Source organism: Sapajus apella, unplaced genomic scaffold, assembly GCF_009761245.1.
Source record: "Sapajus apella isolate SASKATOON/1434 unplaced genomic scaffold, GSC_monkey_1.0 scaffold84, whole genome shotgun sequence".
Classification (NCBI taxonomy): domain Eukaryota; kingdom Metazoa; phylum Chordata; class Mammalia; order Primates; family Cebidae; genus Sapajus; species Sapajus apella.
In genome coordinates this window covers 315,488-340,844 of record NW_022437024.1, presented here as the reverse complement: position 1 = coordinate 340,844, position 25,357 = coordinate 315,488, and the positions used below count along the sequence as shown (strand labels likewise).

Genomic DNA, 25,357 nt, shown 5'->3' with positions numbered 1-25,357 from the left:
CTGGGACTACAGGTGCGCACCACACACCCAGCTAATTTCTGATTTCCAGCAGAGACAGGGTTTCACCGTGTTGCTCAGGTTGGTTTCGAACTCCTGAGTTCAAGTGATCCAACCGCCTAAGCCTCCCAAAATGCTGGGATTACAGATGTGAGCTACTGTGCCTGGCCTCAGAAATGTTTTAAAAAGGCAGAAAACCAGAAAGAAAACAAAACATTAACAATGCTCCCATCACTAAGAGACAGAAGCCCTGTTAATACTATAGTTCTATAGTTAGAATCAGGTTTTTAATAGTTTAGCATCCTCTCTTCCCTCCACATTAGGTTTTGGACACTTTCCCACATGACCGAACTGCTTCAGCAGCTGCCTAACAATGGCTGGGAGTTTAAACTATCCCAATTTATTGCTATTATTTTTGTGAACATATCCTTTTTACATCCATCTTAGCTTGCATTTTGGGTTAAAGAATTACGAAGTCATTAAGTAAGGACATTTTTAAGGTTCCAATGACAGCTCACAGATTCTTCATAGAAGTCTTCCCTACAGAGAAACATATACCTTTTTAACCAACCTCAATCCTAGGCAAGAGAAGAGTAAACATGAAAAAAATTCACAAGTCTGGTTAGAGGTGGTAACTATTAAAGATACTCTACAAGGAACTGGCACGTCTGGGATGCTTCCCTCCTTTAACAATGCACACAGGCATTGCTGCAAGGTTCCACAGTCTCTAGAAAATCGTCTAGAGATGTCAGGCCATTGCCAGAGCTGGGATCAGCAGGCGGCTGGGAGCTGGGATGAGCAGACGTCTTTCTGTACTGATATATATATATTTGAAGTGTCCACAGAGTAGTTAATTAGAAAAAAAAAACAAAAACCCTCAAAACCTGTCATGGTCTTGTCCCACCCCTTTGACTTAGATCCAAGTTGAAAATCAGGTGGGTGCCTCAAAACCCTTTGGGGTGCGTGATTCATCTCTAAAACACCACAAGCTTCTGTCTCCCTATACCCTTCTACACACACAGATATGCAATCCACAGTAATAACAAACAATGGGTCTTTGTCTCTAATTTTAGCCATTTTTAAACAAATATTTTAATTACCAGCTTACATTCAAGGCATATTTTGGGTTGGAGATATTGCTATATTATTTTTTCTTTGAAGCTCAGCATGGACCTGAGAAATGTTCCATACTCATTTCTTTTTCTCTACCACTCCCACTCCTCCATCACTGACACTACATAAAGCTCCACAGATACCCTATTCTAAGTGATTCCTGAGGGAATCTTGTGTTTTTGCCTTGACTTTGTGTTCCTTCCTCAACCTTTGAAATTTGGTTGCTGTTAGGATGACTTTCTGCCACTACTTAGTATCATGACTAAATAAAGCAAAATACTTCAAAGAGCTGTCACATGTCACTTGGGTATTTTATTAAAGGGAGATAGGCAGGAAGATACAGAGGTGTCCTGTACCAGACTTTTGAAACTGCTCTGTATAAGGTAGAACCGTGGCACACATGATTGCATTTGAGAGCAGAGAACGGCTTCGGAATTCATTGAATCCAAACCTAGTAGTCATGGTGATGTCTCAGATGAGGCGGGGATAAGGAGCCTGAAATACAGTCCTATTTTAATGATTCATATTTTAATCTCATACAAAAATAAGCTCCTAATCAACACTTTGTTTCTTTTGGTTTAGTGTAATGACTTCCTGAACTTTTGCTAATTTACATGGCCTCATACTTGCTGGGTTTTATCAATGTTTTTTTTTTTTTTGGTAGTATGCAGAATAGAAAAATGAAAACATTGAAAAATGTGTTCCTGATGATTACTATTACTAAAAAAAAAAAAAAAAAAGGTCAGTAATTAGTGTATCCATTTTGGAAGGGGAGGCCAGGAAATATAAATTTAGTGTCTGTGAGGGTGTTCAGCTTGGTTCACTTAACCAGGCAGGCTGGTGTGGTGGTGGGAGGTGCTGACTGCTGAGACAGCCACGGCTGCCTGGGCTGGAGTCCCAGCTCCTGTGCACCAGGTGACCTTGAGCAAGTCCCCGAACTTCTCTGCAAAATGCAAGGAATGCCACTGACCTCCAGCATTTGCTATGAGGGTTAAAGGAAGGAAAGGTCAAGAAGCACCCAGAGTAGGGTTTGGTGCACAAACTGCTCCTGCACCCCTCTTGGTGGCTGCTTCTGGGCTTGGAGAAGCCTCCTGGGGTGTGGCTCAAACAAGGGCTGAAGAGTAGGCAGGTGACTTTTCCTTCTGTGTTTTCATGTCTCTACGTACAGAGAGAAACTGAGGCCAGACAGCAACATAGTGAAGAGGCCATGCTGTGGAGTCAGACTGCTGCCTCCTTGGACATGCCCCTTAGTGTCACTTGGCCTCAGTTTCCTCATCTATCAAATGGCAATGCTGATGGCATCTACCTTGTGGGATCATTGTAAGGATTCAATGAGGTGGTCTATGTAATGAGCTCATCATGGTGTGAGGCAAACAGGAAAAACTCAGTAAACACTAGTCATTGCTTTGACCAACACCGCCATCACCAGGAACACTCCCATCATTATTATTCCTGATATTATTAAAGCGGCTTAGGACAGGTGTGTGGATCTCTAAGGAGGTCTCACATGGAGAATAGAGGAGGAATATCTGGCTCACAGCCAACTTTATGTTCCCCTTCCAGAAAGGGTAAAGAAGGTTAACTGAGGCCATTCCCAGTCTTGGGCTGTTTGGATGCCTCATCCTGACCTGGTGGGCTAAGCCTCTGGGGGGCTCACACGTGCTCTGTTACACACCTCCAGGCTTCTGCATGGGCTTGCTTTAGCCTCCCATACTGACGCTGGCCAAGGGAACAGGCACAGAGGGGTTCTCCCCGAGTACAGGAGGAAGGGCGTGTCAAGCGGACTCAGCCAGTTTCCTACCTAGACCATAAGCCTATTTTGAGACTAATAAGGTATCAGGCGCATGGGACTTGAAGTCCCAGGTACTGGACCAGGAAAAAACTTAGTTCTAAGACCCAGGAGTGTGCCTTAGCTGGGTCGGTCCACGCACAGACTTGTTTCCTCAGCAAGCAGGGGCTCAGTCCGGGAACGCGGCCGGCTCAGCACAAACACATCACCATGCAGGTGGGGACCACTTGCTGTGCATGCGCTGTGAGCATACGATTGGCAGTGATAGTGTGTCCCAATAATAAGTTGGAATCTTAGACCTAGACAGGATTCTAGAGGTTTCTTAGATGGACTCAAAGTTTGCTCACTAAGAGTCTCCCACCTCCCCTTCCCCCAGAAAGAAGTAGCTTTGGCTGGGTACTTCCAGTGATGAGTAGCTGGCAATGACACAAGCAAACCATTTTTGGACGCTCTAGTTGATAGAACGTTTCTCTCCTGAGGTGAAATCTGGCTCCCCCGCAATCCCTGCACCTTGGTTCTTGGAGTAACACAGAATATGTGTCTTGTCTATAGCAGATTTCTAAGTAAATGAAGATGGCCCTCCATCTTCTTCCGTGTCCAGTATCCCTTCGTTTCTCAACACCCAGCCTGCTCTCTTGGTGTATGTTTCAAATTTTCATATATGTAGGCAATCACATCTAAAAGGCGTTATTAACACAAGAATCTGGCTAGGTGCTGTGCCTCACACCTGTAATCCCAGAACTTTGGGAGGCAGAGGCAGGAGGATCACTTGAGCCCAGGAGTTGGAGACTAGCTGGGCAATATAGTGAAATCTCCATCTCTACAAAAAATACAAAAATTAGCAGGGCATGGTGGTGAGCGCCTGCTCTCCCAGCTACTCGGGAGGTTGAGGTGGGAGGACTGCTTGAGCCCAGGAGGTCGAGGCTGCAGTGAGCTGTGATTGCACCACTGCACTCCAGCCTGCGTGACACAGTGAGACCCTGGCTCAAACAACCTCAAAAGGGTCTCTGGAATAAAGAAGCTATTTAAAAATGGGTTATAGTTATTTGCCCACTGAAAATAAAGAGCATGTGCCACAGCACTGTGTATCTAACTTAGCTAATGGCTGAAATTTAAAGGACATTTTTCAAAAAATTCTTAGCCCATTTGATTTTTAATAAATCTTCCCTGTCTTCCCAGAAAAGAAACACAGTGACTAGTACTAACTAGTGCTTCTATTGCACTATTCAGTGGCACTAAGCCCTACTGGTTAAGGAACCATAGTTTTTACTGGTTCCTCCATCTGCCTTCATGCATACAGACACAGTTCATGTAAACACATGCATGTGCAGAGGTAGATTTGCCATGAAGCGAGGGAGCTTCAGGGCCCTTCACAAGCGCAGGTCCCTGGGAGGAGTTCTAGAACGATTCACATTGTCCAAATTGTAAGCCTCGGGCGCATAAAATCTAGATATACTCCTGGGTGCATGCACACGCACATACACACATGCACACAAACAAAACACAATTTTACATTGGTGATGTTTACGTGAAAAGCCAGGCATGGTCTTTGAGAATCCTAAATTCCATTATTTTATTGCAATGTGTTTCAAATGGACAGGAGAGAGTGAGTGAACAATACTGCTGCGACCTGGCTCGTCAATCTTACCAGTGTCTGAGGACCAAGAACATCCAAGATGCTCTTGAGGGGGGTTACATTTATGTAAGTAACTGAGTTTTAGAGGAAAGAACTTGGGCTCTGGAGCAAGGGAGTCCCAAGTCTGAATCCTGGTTCCTCTGTTTGTCAGCTGTATGCCCTTGAGGAAACCATTTTTCCTCTCTGAGCCATAGTTCAGGGCTTAGTACCGTATTGTTGTGTGTAAAATGAGAACTGTACCACAGACTTGGCAGCGCTGTTATGAGGATTAAATGAGATGATATGCACGACACAGCAGCCCCATGTCTGCCATAATACACACTTAATGGATGGTCTATCTTGCAACTGTCGTTAAGCGTGAACAGACATGTCTCACAAAACCCGGCAAAAAATGTTTTCTTTGTTTCAGTACTTTTGTATTTAAAGCACACGCATACGTTTTACAAAGTCACATTCATATGGATGGAATGTTTTTTCCCCAGTTGACATCATTTTATATAGACATTTCTGGTTTACAGTTAGCTCTTACACTCCCATTTGCGGTCGTATTGCCAGCTTTTTTCACTGGGTTTCTTCCCTTCAGCTTTTAAGCAGTTTCAAGTTTTTTCTTGTCCACACGCACGCCCCTTGTCCCCATCCTCCCTGTTAGGTACAGCTCCTGTTTCTATCCTCCCATCACAGCCGAACTTCCCGGGGGAGCTGTCCAACACCATTCTCTCCACTTCCTCACCTTCCATTCTGGTTCCCACTCCCATCCTTCTCCCACCTGCTTTTGCTCAGGTCATCTCCCTGTTGTCAAATCCTAATGGCAATGGTTGGTACTCGGGAAATTGCCTGACTTCTCAGCAACATCCTCACCAGCAATCTCTACTTCCTTTTTTTTTTTAATCAGTCTCCATAGAGACTGTCAAAAATTGCCCGTGCCAACTGTATTGCAAGTCGTCATGGCGGGGTATTCAATTAGCAATAATCGTGCCTCGGATAAACCTCATTGGCTATGATATTGCCACTGCGCAAAGCTACTTCCCTTCTCTTAGAATACTCCATGGCTTCAGAGGTTTCCACCCGTCCTGGTTTTCCTCCTACCTCTCTGCTCTTTCTCCTTCTCCAGCCCTTCAGTAGGAAGGTTCCCCAGCTCTCACCAGCCCTTCCTCTTGGGCAACCTCATCTACTCCCATGGCTTCAGTCGGCTCATCTAATGCTAAATCTACTCCAGTCAGGCACTTCTTCTGAACTCCAGAACCACTTTCCATTATCTCCTAAGTACTTCCTCCTGGAGGTCATACAGGCCCCACACATTGAATGTGCCTAACACAAACATCTTTACAAACCAGATGGCCTGCCTTAGGTCAGTAAGTGCTCAGATGATCCGACCAGAAACCTGAGAGTAATCTTTAAGTCCTCTCTTCCTCTCATCTAACATGAAACTGGTCACCAAGACCTGAAGACTCTGCCTCTTATCTGTGTCTTGAAACACCTCCTCTCTCTAAAGTGAGTGGGCCTCACTTTAGTTAATGTCACAACCATTGCTCCTAGTCTGCAGCCCAACAGATGCCCCACTTCCACTTTTCACCTCCACACCTTGCCATGACCATCCTCTGCTGAAAACAAATGGCCTCTACTTGTCTGCCAACAAACATTTAAAATCCTGAACATGACCTACAAAGCCCTGCATCATCTACTGAAGAAATAAGTGAGTGAATGAATGAATGGCTGTGATGCTCCCGTGTATCCCATGATATATACCTTCCCCAAGTTTGTTTAGCTAGTCCCACATGGGGTGGTTGGGGAATTTCCAGTTTTTACTACTATAAATAGAATTGTTAAGGACTTCTTTTTTTTGCCCACTCCTGGATGATTTCCTTAGGCTATCTGCTTAGGAACAGAATTATCAGTGAAAGGGTATGATTAGTTCTAAAGTTCTTATTATACACTCCTTGTTCTCAGAAGGCTGAGACCAATGTTTAGTGTCATCTGCAATGCTACCTGGAGCCTCTTCGAGGGGGGTTTGCAACTTTTAACTTCTCAAGTTTAGTAGGTTTAAAGTAGAACCCTAACATTGTTAAGATCTGCATTTTTCAGGTGATGATTTGTTATGTACATATCCTTACATGTAGATTATCTAAATGACACATTCTTAAATTTGCAAACAGCTCTCTCTTCTCTTTCATTTTTATTCAGAGGCTTCAGTTTCCTTCTGGCCATTTTTTTTTTTTTTTTTCAGTAAGAGTATGCCTGGTGTGGGAGGGGTACTTTTTAGATGTGTCAAAACGTTCTCTCTATTAGGCCCTTTCTGCCTTTGATGGGTTCAGGATGAAGCCTTAGGGTTCCATCCCTTAAGTTACATAATAAATTCAACAGTGAAAACAGCAGTGCATAACATGCCCATTCCTGTAATGGGACAGTTTGGTGTTCTAACTCTGCTTGGTCCTAGTTTCTAAGCATCCCATTCAATGCATTTTTGCAGGCCAATTGAATTAACCTTGTAATTTAATATGGAGTGCCTTCTGTGATCACAACGATAAATTAGTCTTTTACTTAGGAACAAATATTTGAAATTTAGTTTATTATTTATGTCTTATTCACAAAGACCCTGAGAAAAAAGAAGCAGGTTATGGGAAAAATGGAATATTATATTTAAGAATAAAACTGTTAGAAATAGACAATTATCTTTAGTTGGATACAGAATATAAGGTAAGATAAATAAAATAAGGAGCTCTTGGGAAAACAGCACTTTGTGAAACTATGTGTTTTAAGGAAGCAGCATGCAATTGGTTTTTCCTATGTCACCATCACATCAACTCGCCTGATCAATGTTTAGCGTCATGTGCAAGGCTACCTGGGTCTCTCCAACTTCTAACTTCTCAAGTATAGTACATTTAAAGTAGCACGCTAACATTGCTAAAACTTGCATTTTTCAAGTGTATGACAGCAGGGAGGGTGATCACCTCCATTTCACAAACAAGACAAAGAAAGAGCTAAGAAATAAAATGACTTTGCCATAAGTGACCCATCTAAGCATTTTTCTGGTGTGTGATACACGTTTTTTGCTTGCTCAAAGATGCAGTAAAGAAAGAGCCAACTCTGGTGTCTTCAGACAAGGGTCATGTATGCTACGACTCCCACTTTCAGGGCTGCAAGCTCTCTTCTGTGACCTATTGCCATGGACTCTCTGACTTAAAACAGCCAGTGGACACAGCCCTTCAATCTAGCAAACCTACCATTGCTTACTAGAAATTAATAGGCCAACTGATTCAAGAAATACTATGTGAAGACCAGTATTTTCGGTTTAACTTTGCAAGAGAATTTTACTATATTTGAAAAATATAAGCAAAGCATATTTCCAAAGACAAAGGTTCTGGTGGGTTGGAAATGGAGAAACAATTTGCAAAATCACACTCTAGTATATATGAAAAGACTGCAGATTGTAGTCTACTAAAATCCTCAATATATTTAGCAAATCCCCAATACATTTTTGCTGAATTGAAGGAACTCTGAACATATGTTTCTTTCCCTTTTTTAGCATTGATAGCAAGTGAGTGTAACATGAATTAAATTGATAATAACTCATGGGTTTCCTTGTTCATATAAAATAATGGGTCCCTAAATCCATTCCACCTGAACGTCACACAATGGATAACCCTAAGTCAGGGTTAACATAAATGCCAACCTGACTGTTCCTTCCTGTCGATGTGTTTTCTCAGAGTCTCAAAGTAGTCAGGTAATCAAATACCTCACTGAATTTAAACCACTTCAGAACCAGTTAGTGTGATAGCTATCTAGTAACCCGAGGTCTATGTACAATTATTCTGTCCAGGTGAAGTTTTATAAAATTGGGATCCCTCTCATTTATTCTTCAGCTTTACAAATGTTATAAATTTGTCATCTGTTATATCCTCCAACTGGGAGACTATTCCCAAAAAAATATCCCATTTGTCTTCAACCTTGAAATCTTCTGGTTAGAGACCATATAGTTATTTAAAGCACATTGCAAATGTTCCCTGCTTTATCCTAGGGGCTGAAAATGGAGGATTCTTGTCCTGGAAGTAGATGTGGTAAGTGTAATTTGTTAAGCCGGTCAAAGAATATGGCATTCGGGGAGTCTACTGTATTTGGACTAGGTATGATTGTATTTCAGGTAATTATAACTCATTGAGTCCAGTGCTCTCCTCTCTACACTGGAGAGGAGTTGTGTTAAGGAATGTTGTTTCCATATACAGAGAGCAAACTTTTAGGTGAGGCCAGGCAGGAAACACAGGCCAGGTGGAAGATTTCAACATCAGTTCATGGTGATGAGGCAGCCAGATACTTCTGTTTTATTCCAGCAGCGCCATGACTAGTGAGGACTACCGCTGCTTTTCCTTATGCAGCAAAAAAGATTCATGGAAAGGCAATGGGAAAAAATTCGGTGAAGTATAAACTTTACAAGGTATATAGGTTGAAGGAGATCAGAGTATTTATTCACTGCCTGTAGGGTGGGAGGCTACACAGTTTGCTAGAAACTTAACACTGTTTCAGTGTTGAAGTCGGGCTGAAGTGTTAAGAATTGAAGGGAGCTTAGGATCCATATGGTGAGAACCACATTTTATGGATGAGGAAAATAAGGCCAAGTGAAGTGATGTGATTTGTGAAGGGCCAGGTGTAGAACCCCGGCCTGAGGACTTCCACTACACTAAACTGCTAAAGCAGAAAGCCCATGTCAGAAGAAACAGTGGCAAATGTTACATCTGGGAAACACAAAGGATTTTCAATCTAGATCTTGCCCCTACCTAAGGAGAATGCCCACAGCCTTCCTCCTCTTGCTGAGCAGCGGCCCCTTCATGAGATGGGTCTTCCTAACTCCTTCTTAGTTCTGTCTTTTAAACCCACTGACAATACTTTTGCGTTCTGTGATAAGCTTTCCTGTAGGCTCTGCTGGGAGGCATCACCTTGAAATTCTGTACACGGCTTTCTAGCGGATGCCTTAATTAAATTACCTTCAGTATAAATTTATCTTTATCTCCAGCTCATAAAATTCTATATAATGGAGATGATGTATGATGCTCACATCTATTATTCCAGCTCTAGCCTGCCTCTTGTTTTAGATTTCCAGCTGCAGAACAGGACAAGTCTTCTTGAATGTCCCGGCACCATTTGCTCAAAAAGGAACTCTTACCACTGCTTCCAAGTCAGCTCCCCATTTTAGCTAGCCCTTTGTGCCTGACTCTTATTTTGATGTCACTGATCTGGTTCTGGGCTTCATTGCCTCCCATTAGGATCACAGCAACACCACTCTAACTAGCTTTCCTGCTTTGAGTAAGCTATAGATTTAATGAATCTACCCTACGCACTGATGGCAAATGTCTGCGGCAAAAAGAGAGCTCCAATCATATTTTCCTGATCAAAACTTTCCAGTGGTTTCCAATTACCTGCAAGATAAAATCCAAACTTCTTAACCTGGGTACTCTCAAATTGGGTCATCGTTCAACCTGCATTTATTGAGTGCCACCTGGATGCCATGCCCTGGTGTTAGGTACTGGAGACTCGGCAGCTTAACAGAACACAATCACTGCCCACATTGAACATTCTACAAAGCAGAGATCCAGAGTAGCAAACAGTCATGTATAACTGTGTGTGTGTGTGTGTGTGTGTGTGTGTGTGTGTGTGTGTGTGTGTGTGTGTGTCACACACAAGATGAGAGAAAGGAAGGTGGAATAGAATTAGGGAAGTAGGTATGGGAGTCACGGTGAGGAGGCCATCAGACAAGCGTGGAAAGGCATGGCGAGTGATGTTCCACCATGTTTCAAAGGGAGGGTCTAGCACATGCAGCCTTGTCTCTGAATTCCTCTTCCATGTACCCTGGCCTACATCTCCTTAACACGCTTCCTCAGCTCCTTCATGTTTACCTTTCAAAGTTTTCAAAGTCAGGCTCCATTACCATGTCTATGAGGTCTGTTTGACAATCCAGCTAGAAATGGCCCCTCTGATCCCTCAACTCCCTTAGCCTGTCCCTGTGTACCACTGGCATGGTGTTGCTTGGTGAACACTCATGGAATGAATTTCTGCTGCCGCCCCCTGTGATTTATAGCACCTCACATCCGTTCTAGTGCATCAGGCTCATCAGGCCTTTTTGCCTTTTCTGCCTCTTCTACTCATCAGGTGGGCTTTCTCACCATCACCCAAACATACTTGGTGATGCTGTTCCAGTTACCCTCTGCCTGCCCAATCTCACCCATTCTTCATAGTCCAGACTAACTCCATTCCTTCTCTCCCGAGACCCATCCTACTCTGCTCTCTCCCTCCTCCATCCTTCTTTGGCCTTTAGGTCAATGCAATCCTGCCTCTAACTGAACGGTAACTTCCTTGAGACCAGCACCATCTTCCACATGGCCTACCCAACAAAGACTTGACAAAGTGGCATGGAACTGCAGACAGACTTTCACGAATCTTTGTTCATAGCTTTGAGCAGAGAGAACCCAGTTACATAAATAATGCTGAGAGGTCCCTGTGGAGGAAAATAAACTAGCTTTGAAAAAGAGCACCTGAGATAGGATGAAGAGGAAATTTGAATTGGACCTTGGGGAGAAGAGCTTGCCCAAGGTGCAATTCAAATCAAGTCAAAACCCACCACTGTATTTTCCTTTCTTTGCTTTACACAAATGGTTTCATTGGAACACTAAAGAGATGGGGATTTTTCCTCCAGGTATACAGTGTTGCCTCTTTGAGTATAATATGTCTGAGTTTCCACTGGAATAGAAAAGGAAAGTATTTTGTAATAAATTCAAAGGAACTATTTAGGATAGTTTGATTTACTTATGTGGTTGTTTTATAGCTTTCTCTCTTTTTTCTTTTTTTTTTGAGACAGAGTCTCACTCTGTCACTCAGGCTGGAGTGCAGTGGTGCCATCTTGGCTCACTGCAATCTCCAACTCCTAGTTCAAGCAATTCTCTTGCCTCTGCCACCTGAGTAGCTGGGATTACTGGCACATGCCACCATGCCCAGCTAATTCTTTTGTATTTTTAGTAGAGATGGGGTTTCACCAGGTTGGTCTCGAACTCCTGACCTCAGATAATCCATCTGCCTCGGCCTCCCAAAGTGCTGGGATCATAGGCATGAACCACGGCCCCCGGCCGTTTTATAGTTTTCCTATTACGAGATTACATAAAGATGACCTGAGACTAAAGGTTTCAGGTATGTTTGAGTCCCTTCTAAATTACTTGTTTTTGGAGATATAAACTTTCAAGTTTCAATAACATCTCGACTTTGGAGGAAACTTCCTCTTTTGTATTTCTTCATAGAAACGGTCTGTGGCAACTGGGAAGAACGGGGAGATACGGGTGCTGGGGCTTTATCTCATCTCCTGTAATGAGGGACATTTCCTCATGACGGTTGGTTTATTAACTTCTGGCAGGCCTCCAGGAGTAAATAAAGGTTGAACTGAGTTAGGGACTATGCCAAGACCTTCAGCAGGATCCTCGCCCTTTGTCAAGTTACAACAGATTCGAAGTCTGCGATGGGATTCGGTAAAATGCAGGCCTTGGGTACTTCAGTAACTAACCCCGCAAGAGGCATAAACCTGAGACCATAGCTCCCCGTTGACATATGTAGTTCCCAGACAGGTACCTTCTAAATATCCACAGGGTTTGGGAAATGAAAAGGGGACAAATCTTTGAAGCCTTATCCACACGAGTAACACACTTTGCGGGTGGAGATGCTTGTTACTGAACTGAAATCTTCTAACGTGGTCTTAGGTGCCCTTAATTCGACAAGCTTTCTAAGTCAGATGAGCCCGAGGAAACCTCCACTTGTATTTTTTAGGATTTCTACAGGCTATAAGATGCATTACCTCAAACGAGTCCTTCGTCAAAGGGAAATCACTTGAAGCCTTTCTAAACTGGCCTTGGCTGCTAGGATCTCGCCATTTCCCAGTCTTTATCTGCAGTTCCCTCATTTCTACTTTCCTTTATAGCCTTTCTACCTCCTTCTCCTTCCTCTCTCTGTTTTCGGTTGAACAGTTCACAGCCTGCACTCACTCTTAGGTATCTCTTTTAAAGAGTCAAAGGGTCAGAATGGCATTTTTTTTTTTCTTTTTCTGAGACACGTTCTAGCTCGGTCACCCAGGCTGGAGTGCAGTGGTGCGATCTCAGCTCACTGCAACCTCCGCCCCCTCAGCTCAAGCAATCCTCCCACCTCAGCCTCCTGAGTAGCTGGGACTACAGGCATGTGAAACCACGCCCAGCTAATTTTTAAAATTTTTGTAGAGATGAGGTTTCGCCACATTGCCCAGGCTAACCTCAAACTCCTCAACTCAAGCAATTCATCCTCCTGGGCCTCCCAAAGTGCTGGGATTACAGGTGTGAGCCACCATGGATGGCCAAGCTTCTTGTTCTCCTTAGTGGAACAGTCACAGCCTTAAGTTCCAGTGTCCGTAAGACTAAATTGGGTTCTGCTCCTAAGCTTAAAAGCTTCCCCCTTGGTCTGTAAACTCTTCCTCTTCTTCCCTCAAACTGGCTCATGCCCGCATGATCTTCCTTCAACATCCTTCCTTCCTTCCATCATCATCCCTTCCTTGTAATGACCCACTGTGAGGATTTCTTGTGCCGGGTGAGGGGTGGGTAAAGACCAACCACTGCCTAATAGACTTTCCAAGTTGAACATATGTCAAGAGTCCAGACTCTCACCTGAATGAGGAGATCGATAGCGAAAGTCCTCTTTGGTCAGCAGCAGGAGAGCTTTCCCATTCATTTCAAACGTGTTACTGTCAATTGGCCGTAAAGAAAACTCATTTTCAGCCCACTTGAGCCACTGGGCTACGTCATCCCTGCTCCAGTAAATTGGCTGCAAGCCTGTTGGAGAGAGCGCAAGGCAGAAAGAGAAAGGTCTTGTTAGACAGCTGGAATAAAGGGAGAAGATCTCTGAATTGTTAACGAAATGAATTTCCATGTCTCAAGAGTCCTCGTGTTCAACTCTGAGTCCCCCCCGGCTCCAGTCCTTGTTTGAGCCGCCCCACTGGGGGCTTCTCCAAGCCCAGAAGCAGCCCCGAAGAGGGGTCCAGGGAGCAGTTTGTGCACCAAACCCTACTCTGGGGTGTGCTGTCAGAGGAACTTTTTATTTAGAGGCAAAATGACAAAAAGATTCTTTTTTATGTGTTTAAGGGATGGTAGGTCTCAGAGACCTGCCCTTCCTTGCCCAGTTCCAGGGGCCGTTCCAGGGTACCCAAGGCACCCAGGGGGGCTCAGAACTATGACAGGTATCAGTGTGGTTGGAGGGTCCTCAGATTCAAAGCTCATCTGATTGCAGCCCAGCGTCCTTCTGAAGAAGAATGTTCCAGAGCTGGGCTTGACCTTCCAGAGTTGCCAAATAATGAAATGTTCCCTGAAACTTCTTCCAGGAAGAGCAATTCATTCAGCCTCTGGGAAACCATCAGGCTGGCTCTGAGAATAAGAGGGCAAGGTAAGGATAAAAGGTCTTCTGCCTTTTATTCTACTCATTGACATCAGAACTTCCTGATGCGGTAGTACTTGAACTCTGTGTAGGACCCAAGTGGGCATGAGGGCGGTATGGAGCAGAGGCTGAGAGAGTGGCTCAAGTTGGCTCTGTGGGAGCCAGACTGTGAGTCTATATTTTTATTTTGCTGCTGTGGGAAGTCTTTGATCAGTTAGAACAGTGGTTCTCAAAATGTGATCTGTGGACTCATTAGAGTTCCAAATACCTTTGTAGGGTGCCTATAAAGTAAAAGGTCTTTTCATAACAATATTAAGAGATTATTTGCCTTTTTCGTGCTCAATCTTTCTATACGTAGAATGTTCTAGAAGGCATATGACATGTGATCTTGCAACAGAATGAATGCAGAAACAGAGATCAGAGTCCAGCCATCTTCCATTAAGCCAGACTTCAAAGACACTTTCAAAAATATGTAACAGTGCTACTCTTCTCACGAATTACTTTTGGTTTGGGAAAATATATTTTAAAATATATATTTACATTAATACAGAGCTGGCTTGCTATTTTTCCATAAATTCATAAATATTTTTAAATACCCAGTTTTAATTTATAAAATAATATAACTACAGGCAGTTATAAACCATATATGTAAAAGCTCTTTGGGGGCTCCAATACTTTTTAAGAATCAAAAGGAGTCATGAGACCAAATGTAAGAATTGTTGGGTCAGAAGAAGCTAGATGTTCAATGCATCTTCATTCTCTGTAATCACATGGTGCGAATCAGTAGTTCAAATAGCTCCAATAGAGCAACGGAATCAGTGTTGCTAAGAGGAGCTTCCATCTCATAAGTTACTTAAACTTGCTAAGAACACTTCACAAGTGTGTTATAAACATGTCCCCCGGTTTGATCCTGGAAAAATCACCTTTCATTCTAAACTAGGCATGCCAAAGAACGATCTGGTTTGCTAAATGGGGCTGCTCTTCCTCCCTGCTGAGGTGGGGAACGAACGGCTCAAATGCCCTGGAGGCCGTCCAGGGCCTCTGGGCATGACTGCCTTCCAAACGGCTCCTTCGAGAAGTTCAGTTTTGAGGAATGGTAGTTGGCTTCCTCTAACCCTGTGGAAGCCCCCTCAAAACCAAAACGCCTTTTCTGTAGTACACCAAAAAATAACTACTGGGCACTGGAATCATTAGAGATGAGCATTTAAGAGTTGTTTTTCTTGGTGTTTAAGTTTTAGGATAATTTTTTTTTCACATGGAAACAACTTAGAATTTCAAATAGTAATTTATGGTGTGTTACTGCTTTATGATCTTCAGAAGAAAATACGGCCATGGAAGGTTTTGTTTTTGACTCCTGACTGGCCAGAAAGCGATGCCTGTCAAAAACAGTCCATGGATATGGGAAGTGCCAACTCTTTCCAATTACCTTGAAAACACGTATCTGGAATCACGGGGTGGGGGGGAGGGGGGCGGCAGTGAGGGTTACTCAGCAAGATCTCAATTTTCAGACTGGTTAAAAACCTTAAACTTTACTCCTTACTGTCAATGGTGTCACCTTTGAACAAGAATGACACCACGATTTTTTATTATGGACCTTCCTCTCCTTCACACGGGGAGTTCCCATTAGAGGCACATGTGAGAGTCTGGCCCCTCAGGCCTAGGAGGGGGCCTGGAGGTGAGAGGTCCAGACAGCAGAAGATGCTCAGGCAGAACCAGAAAAAAGCACTGGGTGGCTTATTGGAAAAATGGGCCCCAAAGCAAATACAGAACTGAATCCCGCTTGGGAGGGGAAATGAGAGTAAAATGCTGAAGTTTCTGCAGAGGACACGCTGCAACGGAGGGAGGCGGGTGAGAAGGGGGTGGGGGATGTAAGTAGTAATTTGAGGTTCTTTATATTCTATGGAAGAAAATACTCATGAGTAATCTTTTCCCTAAATACAAGAAGAGTCACACTCCAAACAGCTCTGCCGGTTAAGCACAACAGTTTCTCTTTTCACTTCCCATTAATCTCTCCCACAGCCCAGCCCCTGAAGCAACCAGGGCCACCGCGTGGAAACCCCCTCACCAGGAACCGACTCGAGTGCCCTGGGCTTGTGTACAACAGGGACCCCCAGCAAGTTACAGGGGAGGCTGCAGCGATCCCAGCAGTCACACACAAGTGATCCTGACAGAGCAAGCTACCTGCTCGAGGCCACTCAATAAATTTATCAGCGGCGCTGCTCTTTCTTTAGCATAAAGAGAGAAGTAGGTGGAATGTTCACTGAGCTGGAAAGAGGCTTGATAAACTTTGGTGTTCAAAGTCAAGTCCCACTGCTATTTCCTTTCTAATTCAATAGAAAAAAAAAGGTTGTGGTATAGAATTGAGGGGGGTAAAAGCCCCTTTCCCTTAAACCTAGGCCCTTAAGGCCTTGTGTGTTACAGTGTCTAAATGGAATAGAGCTTTGCACCTCGAGGCAATTCTGATCAGGCTGACTTAATTTACTTAATAGTCATTTACTAAGCACTACTATGTACCTAGTACTGCTCTAAGCACCTTACATTAATAGATATTAGCTCATTCAACTGCACTCTCACAGAATCCTATGAGATAGGGATTCAGGTTAGGAAACTGAGGCCCAGTGCATTTAAGGGATTTGCCCAAGGTGACACGATCCTAGTAATAAGAGAAGCTGAGATCTGAACCCAGGCAATCTGGTTCCAGAATCGTGCTCTTAGCCATCACACTGTACTTCCACATGCATGTCCCATCCAGATCCAAAACTGAGACTGGTTTTGAACATCAATTAGGGATTCAAGAAAGACTGAGTGAACTGACTCCTACCCATCCAAGACGTAGGTCCTTGGAGACTTTCTCAAATTATCAACAGACTAAAAATACAGCCCAAAACTCTGTAGAGATCCCTGGAGAAGTCGATTCATAAATGGGAAGAGGAGGGAGGTGTAGGTGGGACTCTTGCTTTTAATGCATCCAGGAATGAAGCACTCCCTTCACAGGCTGCTTGCTCCCAGGCACTCAGGGGTGCTTGGTCCTGAGAGTCTTACACGGCTCACAGCTGCAAACGGAACTGAAGCTGCATGAGCAGGATGAGGTCGCACATACCTAACTTGCTTTATTTACGGCCATCTCTTGCAGCTTTAACTCAACAAAGTCAAAGTCTATAGATGTTAATGCTGATTAGGAAAAGGAAAGGAGAGAGGGAGAGAGATCACTACTCTGCACCTATATTACACTATTCCCCGGGCACATATCAAGCCTCTTGAGGGCCATTTACTAAGATCAGCGTTTTTAATGCCAATTAGTTTCAGAGAATATTTGAAAAGAATCTTGTACAAAATTGTACAAAACTGCTGTGATTAAGTTGCTAAAAATTCCATTGTACTGTTCCCCCCTCCTGAGTAAGTCAAGTATATGGTGTCATATCCTTCAATGACACCCCCAGGCTCTTAAACTTTCTTCTAATATTTCTTCAATTCCATGCTTTAAGGGCAGCAGCCATATTCATCAGTACATTTTGGCCCCAGTTTCAGACTTTGAGTTATTCTTAAACTAATGATGAAAAACGTGTTGGGAGAGAGAAGCCTGGATTTTATTCAGGTTATCTTTGGACCAATTAAGGATGTTTCATCCGGACTTTATTCAGATCTGCCATGAATTAACATTTGATTCTGGGCAGGTCACTCACTTCTCTTTGTCTCAGTGACTTCATCTGCAAAATAAGGGGCTTAGATTATGTGATCTCTATTCCCTTCAGGGCTTAATGTGGTCAATATGCTCCTATTTAATCTGAATCCTAAAAACCAAAGAATACAAATAGCCAAGATCTTTTTCTACAGAATTACTCCATGCCCACGGCCATGACCCTGAGATTTTGTAACTTCCTGAAGGATCTTCTGAATCATGGAAGACAGATTAATGCTTAAGAGTGTTTCATTATATTCTAATTCTTGGAAAAGTTATATCCTAGCTATGGCAATAATCAGTATAACTGCTTGCATCTGGGTAGTCCTTCCGAGTTGATAAGGTGCTTTCATACATATTACCTCACATAATTCTCACAAAAGCCCAGCAAAGTCAGTTGCATTCTCATTTCAGTTTAATAGAAACACAGCGCTTAGAGTCATTAGGTGATTTTGTTGTTTGAGCAACACTCAGTTCAAGCTTTTTTGCTATAGTAGCCATTCGGCAAAACCATTCTTTATCCAAATGTTCTGTGTAAACAGGAATTTGCTCTAGATACTATGGGCTGGAAGACAGAATCATAACATGTGAAAGATGAAAGTTGAAGCCTGGAAGTTCAGAGACTGACTCAGGATCAACCTGCCCCTGATTCCCCGACTTTTCCTAACATCCTATGTTGTCTCATAAATTGATTCAATGACACACATCAATTTTGTAACCCTCAACACAGTCAGGACAGTTACAATGTCCTTGCCTAGTCATTTGGCTTCCAGATGAAACATCCTTAATTGATCCAAAGATAACTCCTCCACTGCAGTTTGTAGACCCTCACCAACCTGCCTGTCTCCTCCAGAGATCTGATAGGGTTTCCATTCCTAAACGCAGCAGTAGGAACATGACTAGCATTTTCTTTCCCTGGACATAGACTTCTATTGATAATAACAGCCAGCAATTATTAAACATTCACCCTGAATCTGATCACTGTGATAATCATTATTCTTGTTTTACAGATGAGAAAACTGTAGCGCATAGAGATGGAAGCGGTGGTGCCAAGACTGAGATCCAGGCAGTCTAGCTCTACAGTCTCAACTCTTAACACCTCACCATGGTGCTTTTTGTGTAGCCTAATCACAGCAAAGCACTTATTTGTAAGCAAGTGCTTGCTATGTGCCAGGAGTCATTCTAAATGCTTTGCATATGTAACTCATTTAATCCCAGCAACAATCCCGTAAGACAGGAACAATCCCCATTTACTAAAGAGAAAACTAGAACACAGGGAAGTTGAATGACTTGGCCAAGTCACCCAGCCAGGAAATAAAAGAGCCTACATTTGAACCCAGGTGGTCTGGCTCCAACTCCACATTAAAAACTACCTAACTCTCTTAAGCTTATTTGGTGTTTTGGCAGGACGCCAAATTAAATTTATGACTGAATTGAAAAATAAAAAAGTTTCACAGTAGTTAAGCATGCAGGCACTGAACACGAGCATGGAACCTCTATTTCCCAGCTGTGTGACCTTGTACAGGTTACTTAACCTCTCTGTGTCTTGCTGGCTACAACTGAAAAGTGAGGACAACTTTAACCTGTGAATTAAATATCACTGAATCACAGATAATGTGCTTAGAAAACTTTCAGGTGAGGTAAAACTAGTGTAGAGTAAAATTACACAAATGATGACGATATGAAACACACAGGCCAACATCTGGCATACAGCAATCACTTAATAAACATTAGCCATTGCTTTTGTACTGTTGTTATAATTGCTTTTATAATCTCACTTGACGTGCACATATATAGCTAGCACTTGGAACCCAACTGTAAGAATGTATATTAATTGATATTAAATTTTATCTTATTTTTAACCATCATCCCAGCCTGCTTCAGTCTCTCCAGCTTTCCGTCTATTTCTACCATCTATACTCTGTAATTTCACGTCATCTGCAGCTTTGCTAAGCATCTGTCACCTCCACAGGTTACTGACAAAGTGCAGTTCATAAAGGGCTGAGATGGGAGTACCCTGGTGACATACCAGTCACCTCCTTTTGGATGGATACTGATCAAGTTATTGACTCCTTTTGGGAAGAGTTGTTCAATTATCAATCCATCCAAGTACACTGGTTTTTGGATATTTTCCAAGCTCATCCATGAAAGCACCAACAGAAATTCAATGAAATGCCTTCCTAATATCCTGAAATACAGCAACTACAACACTTAGAGCAACCTTATTAAAGGGGATGGGGAGAGAGGATGAGGAGCTGGCTCCAAAGTGGTACCGTCTTCCACTCATAACATACATGTCTGAAAATCTGTCCTGAATTTCATCTGGAAGTTCTATCAGGTTAGCTGTTTCATTCGGTACACACATTTTCCTCAGCTTCTCTTCCTAAAATCAGGTTAACAACAGTTCATGTTCTTTTAGTACGGTTTCCATTTCCCACAACCCTGAAGGATCACTGCCAGTGGCTTATCTTTCACCCCTCTGAGTTCTCAACCCTGGGATGTCATTTGTCCTGGCCAAGAGCCTTGCATTTATTTAGAACAACTTAGTTTGCTTTTACAATCAAATTCACCCATCTCGGGCTTCAATTCCCTTCTGTCAATGTTTGCGCTACCTGTTTCAGTCTGACAATCATTCTCCTTCATGGAAGAGAGGGAAAAGAGGAAAGAGAGAAAGGAGTTGAAGGGTTTTGGTTTCTTTGCCATTTGCTGATGTTACGCCATCCAACCCTATCAGCAAGCTGACATCATGGTTATTCTTTTTTGTTGTTGTTGTTGTTTTTTTTTTGGACGGAGTTTCGCTCTTGTTACCCAGGCTGGAGTGCAATGGCGCGATCTCGGCTCACCGCAACCTCCGCCTCCCGGGTTCAGGCAATTCTCCTGCCTCAGCCTCCTGAGTAGCTGGGATTACAGGCACGCGCCACCATGCCCAGCTAATTTTTTGCATTTTTAGTAGAGACGGGGTTTCACCATGTTGACCAGGATGGTCTCGATCTCTTGACCTCGTGATCCACCCGCCTCGGCCTCCCAAAGTGCTGGGATTACAGGCTTGAGCCACCGCGCCCGGCTGACATCATGGTTATTCTTATACTGCTGCCCACACTTATTGTTTTCTTAAGCATATTCCATGGTTTTCAGCTCACTTAAGTTTTAAAATTCTGGAGCTAAGAAACTCTCCTTTATATGTTTCTTTTCATTAAGTTGCTTTTTCATCCATTATATACGTCTTTTTAAAAATCGGAGCTCATTAGACTGGTACTCACAAAACAGTGAGAAGATAAATTGGCATCGTCTCTCTGGCAAACAACTTAGTGATATTTTAAGAGCCCTGTAAATGTTAACTTCTCAGAATCTACCTTAAAGAAATAACTTAGTATGTGGAAGGATCTTCTATGCACAAAGATGTCTATTGCAGTTATCTTTAATAATGAAAAACTAGAAACAGCAATAAGGGAATAGTGAAGGAATAGTTACCGACAACATCCGTAATAGAAAATTAATGCAGACAGTATCATAATATGATGACGAGTATGTATTTGTTTTGAAAAATAGTATACACATATATAATAATCTCAATGCAAAGAAAAATAAAACATAAAAATATTCAAAGCAATTGATGCTCAGTAGAATTGTAGGTGATATCCCTGTCTCGTTTTCCTTTTTTCTCCCTCAATTCTATTAAGCATGTGTTACTTTTATATTAAAAAAACTATTTAAGGCCCGGGCGCGGTGGCTCACACCTGTTATCCCAACACTTTGGGAGGCTGAGGTGGGTAGATTAGTTGAGGTCAGGAGTTTGAGATCTGTCTGGCCAACATGGTGAAACCTCATTTCTACTAAAATACAAAAATTTGCCAGGCATGGTGGTGGGCACCTGTAATCCCAGCTACTCGGGAGGCTGAGGCAGGATAAGTGCTTGAACCCCAGGGGCAGAGGCTACAGTGAGCTGAGATCATGCCACTGCACTCCAGCCTGGGTGACAGATGAGACTCCGTCTCAAAACAAACAAACAAACAAACTTTTTTTTTTTTTTTTTTGTGACAGAGTCTTATCTGTCACCCAGGCTGGAGTGCAGTGGCGTGATATCGGCTCACTGCAACCTTCGCCTCCTGGGTTCAAGCAATTCTCCTGTCTCAGCCTCCCAAGTAACTGAGATTACAGGTGCCCACTGCCATACTTGGCTAATTTTTGTACTTTTAGTAGAGACGGGGTTTCACCATGTTGGCCAGGCTGGTCTCGAACTCCTGACCTCAGGTGATCTGCCCACCTCGGCCTCCCAAAGTGCTGGGATTACAGGCATGAGCCACCGTGCCTGGCCTAAATAAACTATTTAAAAATTGAGTTCATCAGAGAATATCCACAATATCGCCTTATCAGTTTCTTTACTTGTCTCCCTTCCTTCTTATTCAAATGAGGGTCATGTGCAGTTGATAAGCAGGATTTCATTTTCAAGAGCAGTCCAAATGACTCTGAGTTGTGTCTCAGCATCTAGATCATGAGATCATAGGTACTTTTCCCTAAATTTAAAACATTTGCCTTCTTTAGGTCAAGAAAACACATCTGTTCACGTCCCTCATTTCTCTTCCCTAGTCCTAAGATCATGTTTTTATTCTCACCCTTTCCTATCATTTCTACTTTTCTAGACAATTCCTCATTTGTCAGATTTGAGTCCAAATTAGCAATGCTCCTCAATGCATCTTCCACCTTCTAGGAGATAAGATTGTAAATTGTTAGGTACATGTGTTAAGAGTTAAAATGTCCATGCATGGAGGTGAATACGGTGCCTTGCTGTGATTTGCACATGGTGCCTGGCACACCACAATCCCCAGGTAACGCCAGACTGTACGGCCAGTGATTTCATTCCGAGGCAGTCCACCTCTGGGCCAGCTGTGCAGTCTGTGATTGGCACCCCTCTCCTTATCACTTAATCCAGCTTTGGCTTTGATGGTCAGGACACTCAGATCTGTGCAATTCAAGACATTCCCAGATGCTTCCACACCCATGCCATGCCATCGTCTATTCTGCGAGGGAGCTAGAGCTGGTACAACTATATTTTCAGAAGAAACTGAAGCTCAGAGAGATCGAGGGACTTTCCCAAGGTCACAATGAGCCTCGTACTAAAACTCTGGTTCCAGGCTTTTTGTATTATCCAGTTACAGGAAATAATGGGTGTAAAAGCCCCTTGCACTCTAAAATGTACAGTAAACCTGTAAGAGAATGAGGAATAGTAAACCATAAACTCAACTTCTCATGGCAGGCCTGGTCTAGCTGCAGATCCCAAACTCTGCTCTGTACCCACAAAGCACCTTCTGATTTCTGCTTGTCAAGAGCAGGGTTTACTTAGAATTCTTCCCTGTGTACTCTGCCCTTCAAAAGAAAACTAAGTGTCCTCAGAGCCCTTCAAGCTGCTTCCCAGAGGCACTTTCCTGGAACCTTTTTTGCCTCCTTTCCCTTCCACACCAGCCTGCTCTCTGCAAGTCTGCTCAAAACCCTCAGGCCAGCCTTGGATGTATTCTGATAAGCTCCACATCTCTCTCCTCTGGGTCTGCCTCTAACCTTAGATGTGCTGCTATTTGACCAAAGCTGCTTTCTGCAAACAAATTCTGTCACTAGGGAATCAGAAGTTCCAAAACATTTCCTATTTCTGTCCTCAAGGTTAGCCTGTATCTCAGCACGAAGTTTCCAAGTAGAGGTTGGAAGGTTATATTCATGTCTTTCAGCCAGAAGTCCAAGAACGAGAACACTATATGTTCATGTTTAGATCCAAAGTCAGAGTTAATTACCTCGAATACTTTTTTTTCTTATCAACTTCAATTTGTGGATTTTTCTGACTTTTACCTAGGTTTAGCTACAAAGGGGTTTTCAGCGGAAAACCTGTTGACGGCAAAACCGACGCAGAGCTTGCCACTCAGCCTCACAAACATGGCTTAGAAGATTCCTTCTCATTTTTTGCTTCTGGGCAGCAAGCCCAATGTGGTGAGAGGCCTGCAGCATTTTAGATCAGACCTTGGGTTTTCGAGTGAGACTGTCCTGAGTTAAAATACTGGCCGCACCACTTACTAGCACCGGGTGTCTGAACCTGTTTCCCCAGCGGTAAAATAGAGTCCAGAATAGTACTTACCTCCTAGGGCAAATGTGAGCATGAAATGAGATGATCCCTACAGAGACACTGCACAGCACCTGGTACACAGCAACTGCTCAATGCCCTTTAGGGGGCTGGGTAGGACAAGGACTGGATAGCATATGATTTGTACTTTCTCCCATGTCTCCAGAAGACCAAAATACTTTCAGCAGCTCCCTGGAGCCTCAGAAGCTGGAGCAAGCATTCTTGGAAGGTGTGCGACAGCGCTGGCAGGAGCTATGAAGCCCAGTACAGTGCTTTGAGGAGGGGACTGGATTGTCAGTGTGCAGGCTGGGGCTGTCGAGAACAGCCTGGATCAGGGAGAGACTGGAGGAAAGAAGGCTGAAGGAGGGGCCCACTCAGGCCCCAGGCTCGGCTGAGGCAAGGAAGACATTCACCTCAGGTGCAAAATTTAAGGGGTGCCTTTAAAAAGTTTCAGTGATTAAGATAAATAAGTCATGCAACGCAGTATTTTAAAAATCTAAATTAATGCAAACAATGTATGGCAACCTAAACATCAGCATTTTAATTAAAGGGGAGGAAACAGGGATAAAGGAGTGGAGGAGAGATTAGAGCAGTACTTGTCAGCTTTAGGAGGAAGGCAGGGGATTCTCTGAGAATTCAGCAAGAATTCATAACCTCCCCTTCAAAATGCACAGGCACGTGCACACAAATATTTGCCTGGGATTTCAAAGTTTATGGAGTACGTCAAGTTTATCCATGCTCCCCGGAAAATCTGTTTAACACTTTTTTTTTTTTTTTTTTAAATGGAGTCTTGCTTCTTACTCTGTCACCCAGGCTGTAGTGCAGTGGTGCGATCTTGGCTCACAACCTCCGCCTCCTGGTTTCAAGTGATTCTCCTGCCTCAGTCTCCCCAGTAGCTGGGACTACAGGCATGTGCCACCACACCCAGCTAATTTTTTGTATTTTTAGTAGAGATGGGGTTTCACTGTGTTAGCCAGAATGGTCTCGATCTCCTGACCTCATGATCTGCCCGCCTTGGCCTCCCAAAGTGCTGGGATTACAGGCGTGAGCCACTGTGCCTGGCCCCATTTCATATTTTTTTCAGTCTCGTGTATGCAAATGACTCACAATATGTACCTGTGATAAGATGCGAAAACCAAATAAGGCTTGAGAAGAGAAATACATCTCTCTCCTGATATTTTAGGGAGAAAAACAGAAAAGAGAGTTAGGAAGGGTACCCTCTTCTCATATAAAAGTGGGGGGGACAATGAAATGTTTGGGCTGTCATTTCCTTATTTGAAATGCACATATCTGACCTTAAATAGGGAATGTCCCTTCTTCAGGTATTATAGACATGATTGCTAACATATTGAAAGTTTTTCTTCATAGTAGTTAAGGTCAATCACTGCAAATTACCTTAATTTATGTACAATGAGGTAACTCGGCTATGCAAGGAGAGATGCTATAGAAGGGTGAATTTCTAAAGCAAAGAGCCATTAAGCAGCATTTCCTATATCGCAGAGCAAGAGATTTTTATCATCAAATTTACTGACACGTATGACCACAAAGAAGCCTGAGTTTAAGAAGAAAAAAAAAAGTAGGAAAATAGATATTAAGAGTTGAAACGTTCCTCAAACA

At 43.2% G+C, this 25,357-nt stretch overlaps 1 protein-coding gene and 1 pseudogene across 5 annotated transcripts in view; both read right to left on the bottom strand.

Annotated features, from left to right (window-relative positions):
- Positions 1-25,357, bottom strand: part of ETV6 (ETS variant transcription factor 6) — a 253,755-nt gene that overhangs the window by 45,789 nt on the left and 182,609 nt on the right. For all 5 annotated transcript variants that reach the window (XM_032253655.1, XM_032253656.1, XM_032253658.1 and 2 more), the window contains one exon: positions 13,196-13,360. In XM_032253655.1, coding sequence (XP_032109546.1) covers positions 13,196-13,360 — 165 coding nt within the window. The remainder of the gene's footprint in view (positions 1-13,195; positions 13,361-25,357) is intronic.
- LOC116533909 lies at positions 5,428-5,556 on the bottom strand (annotated as a pseudogene).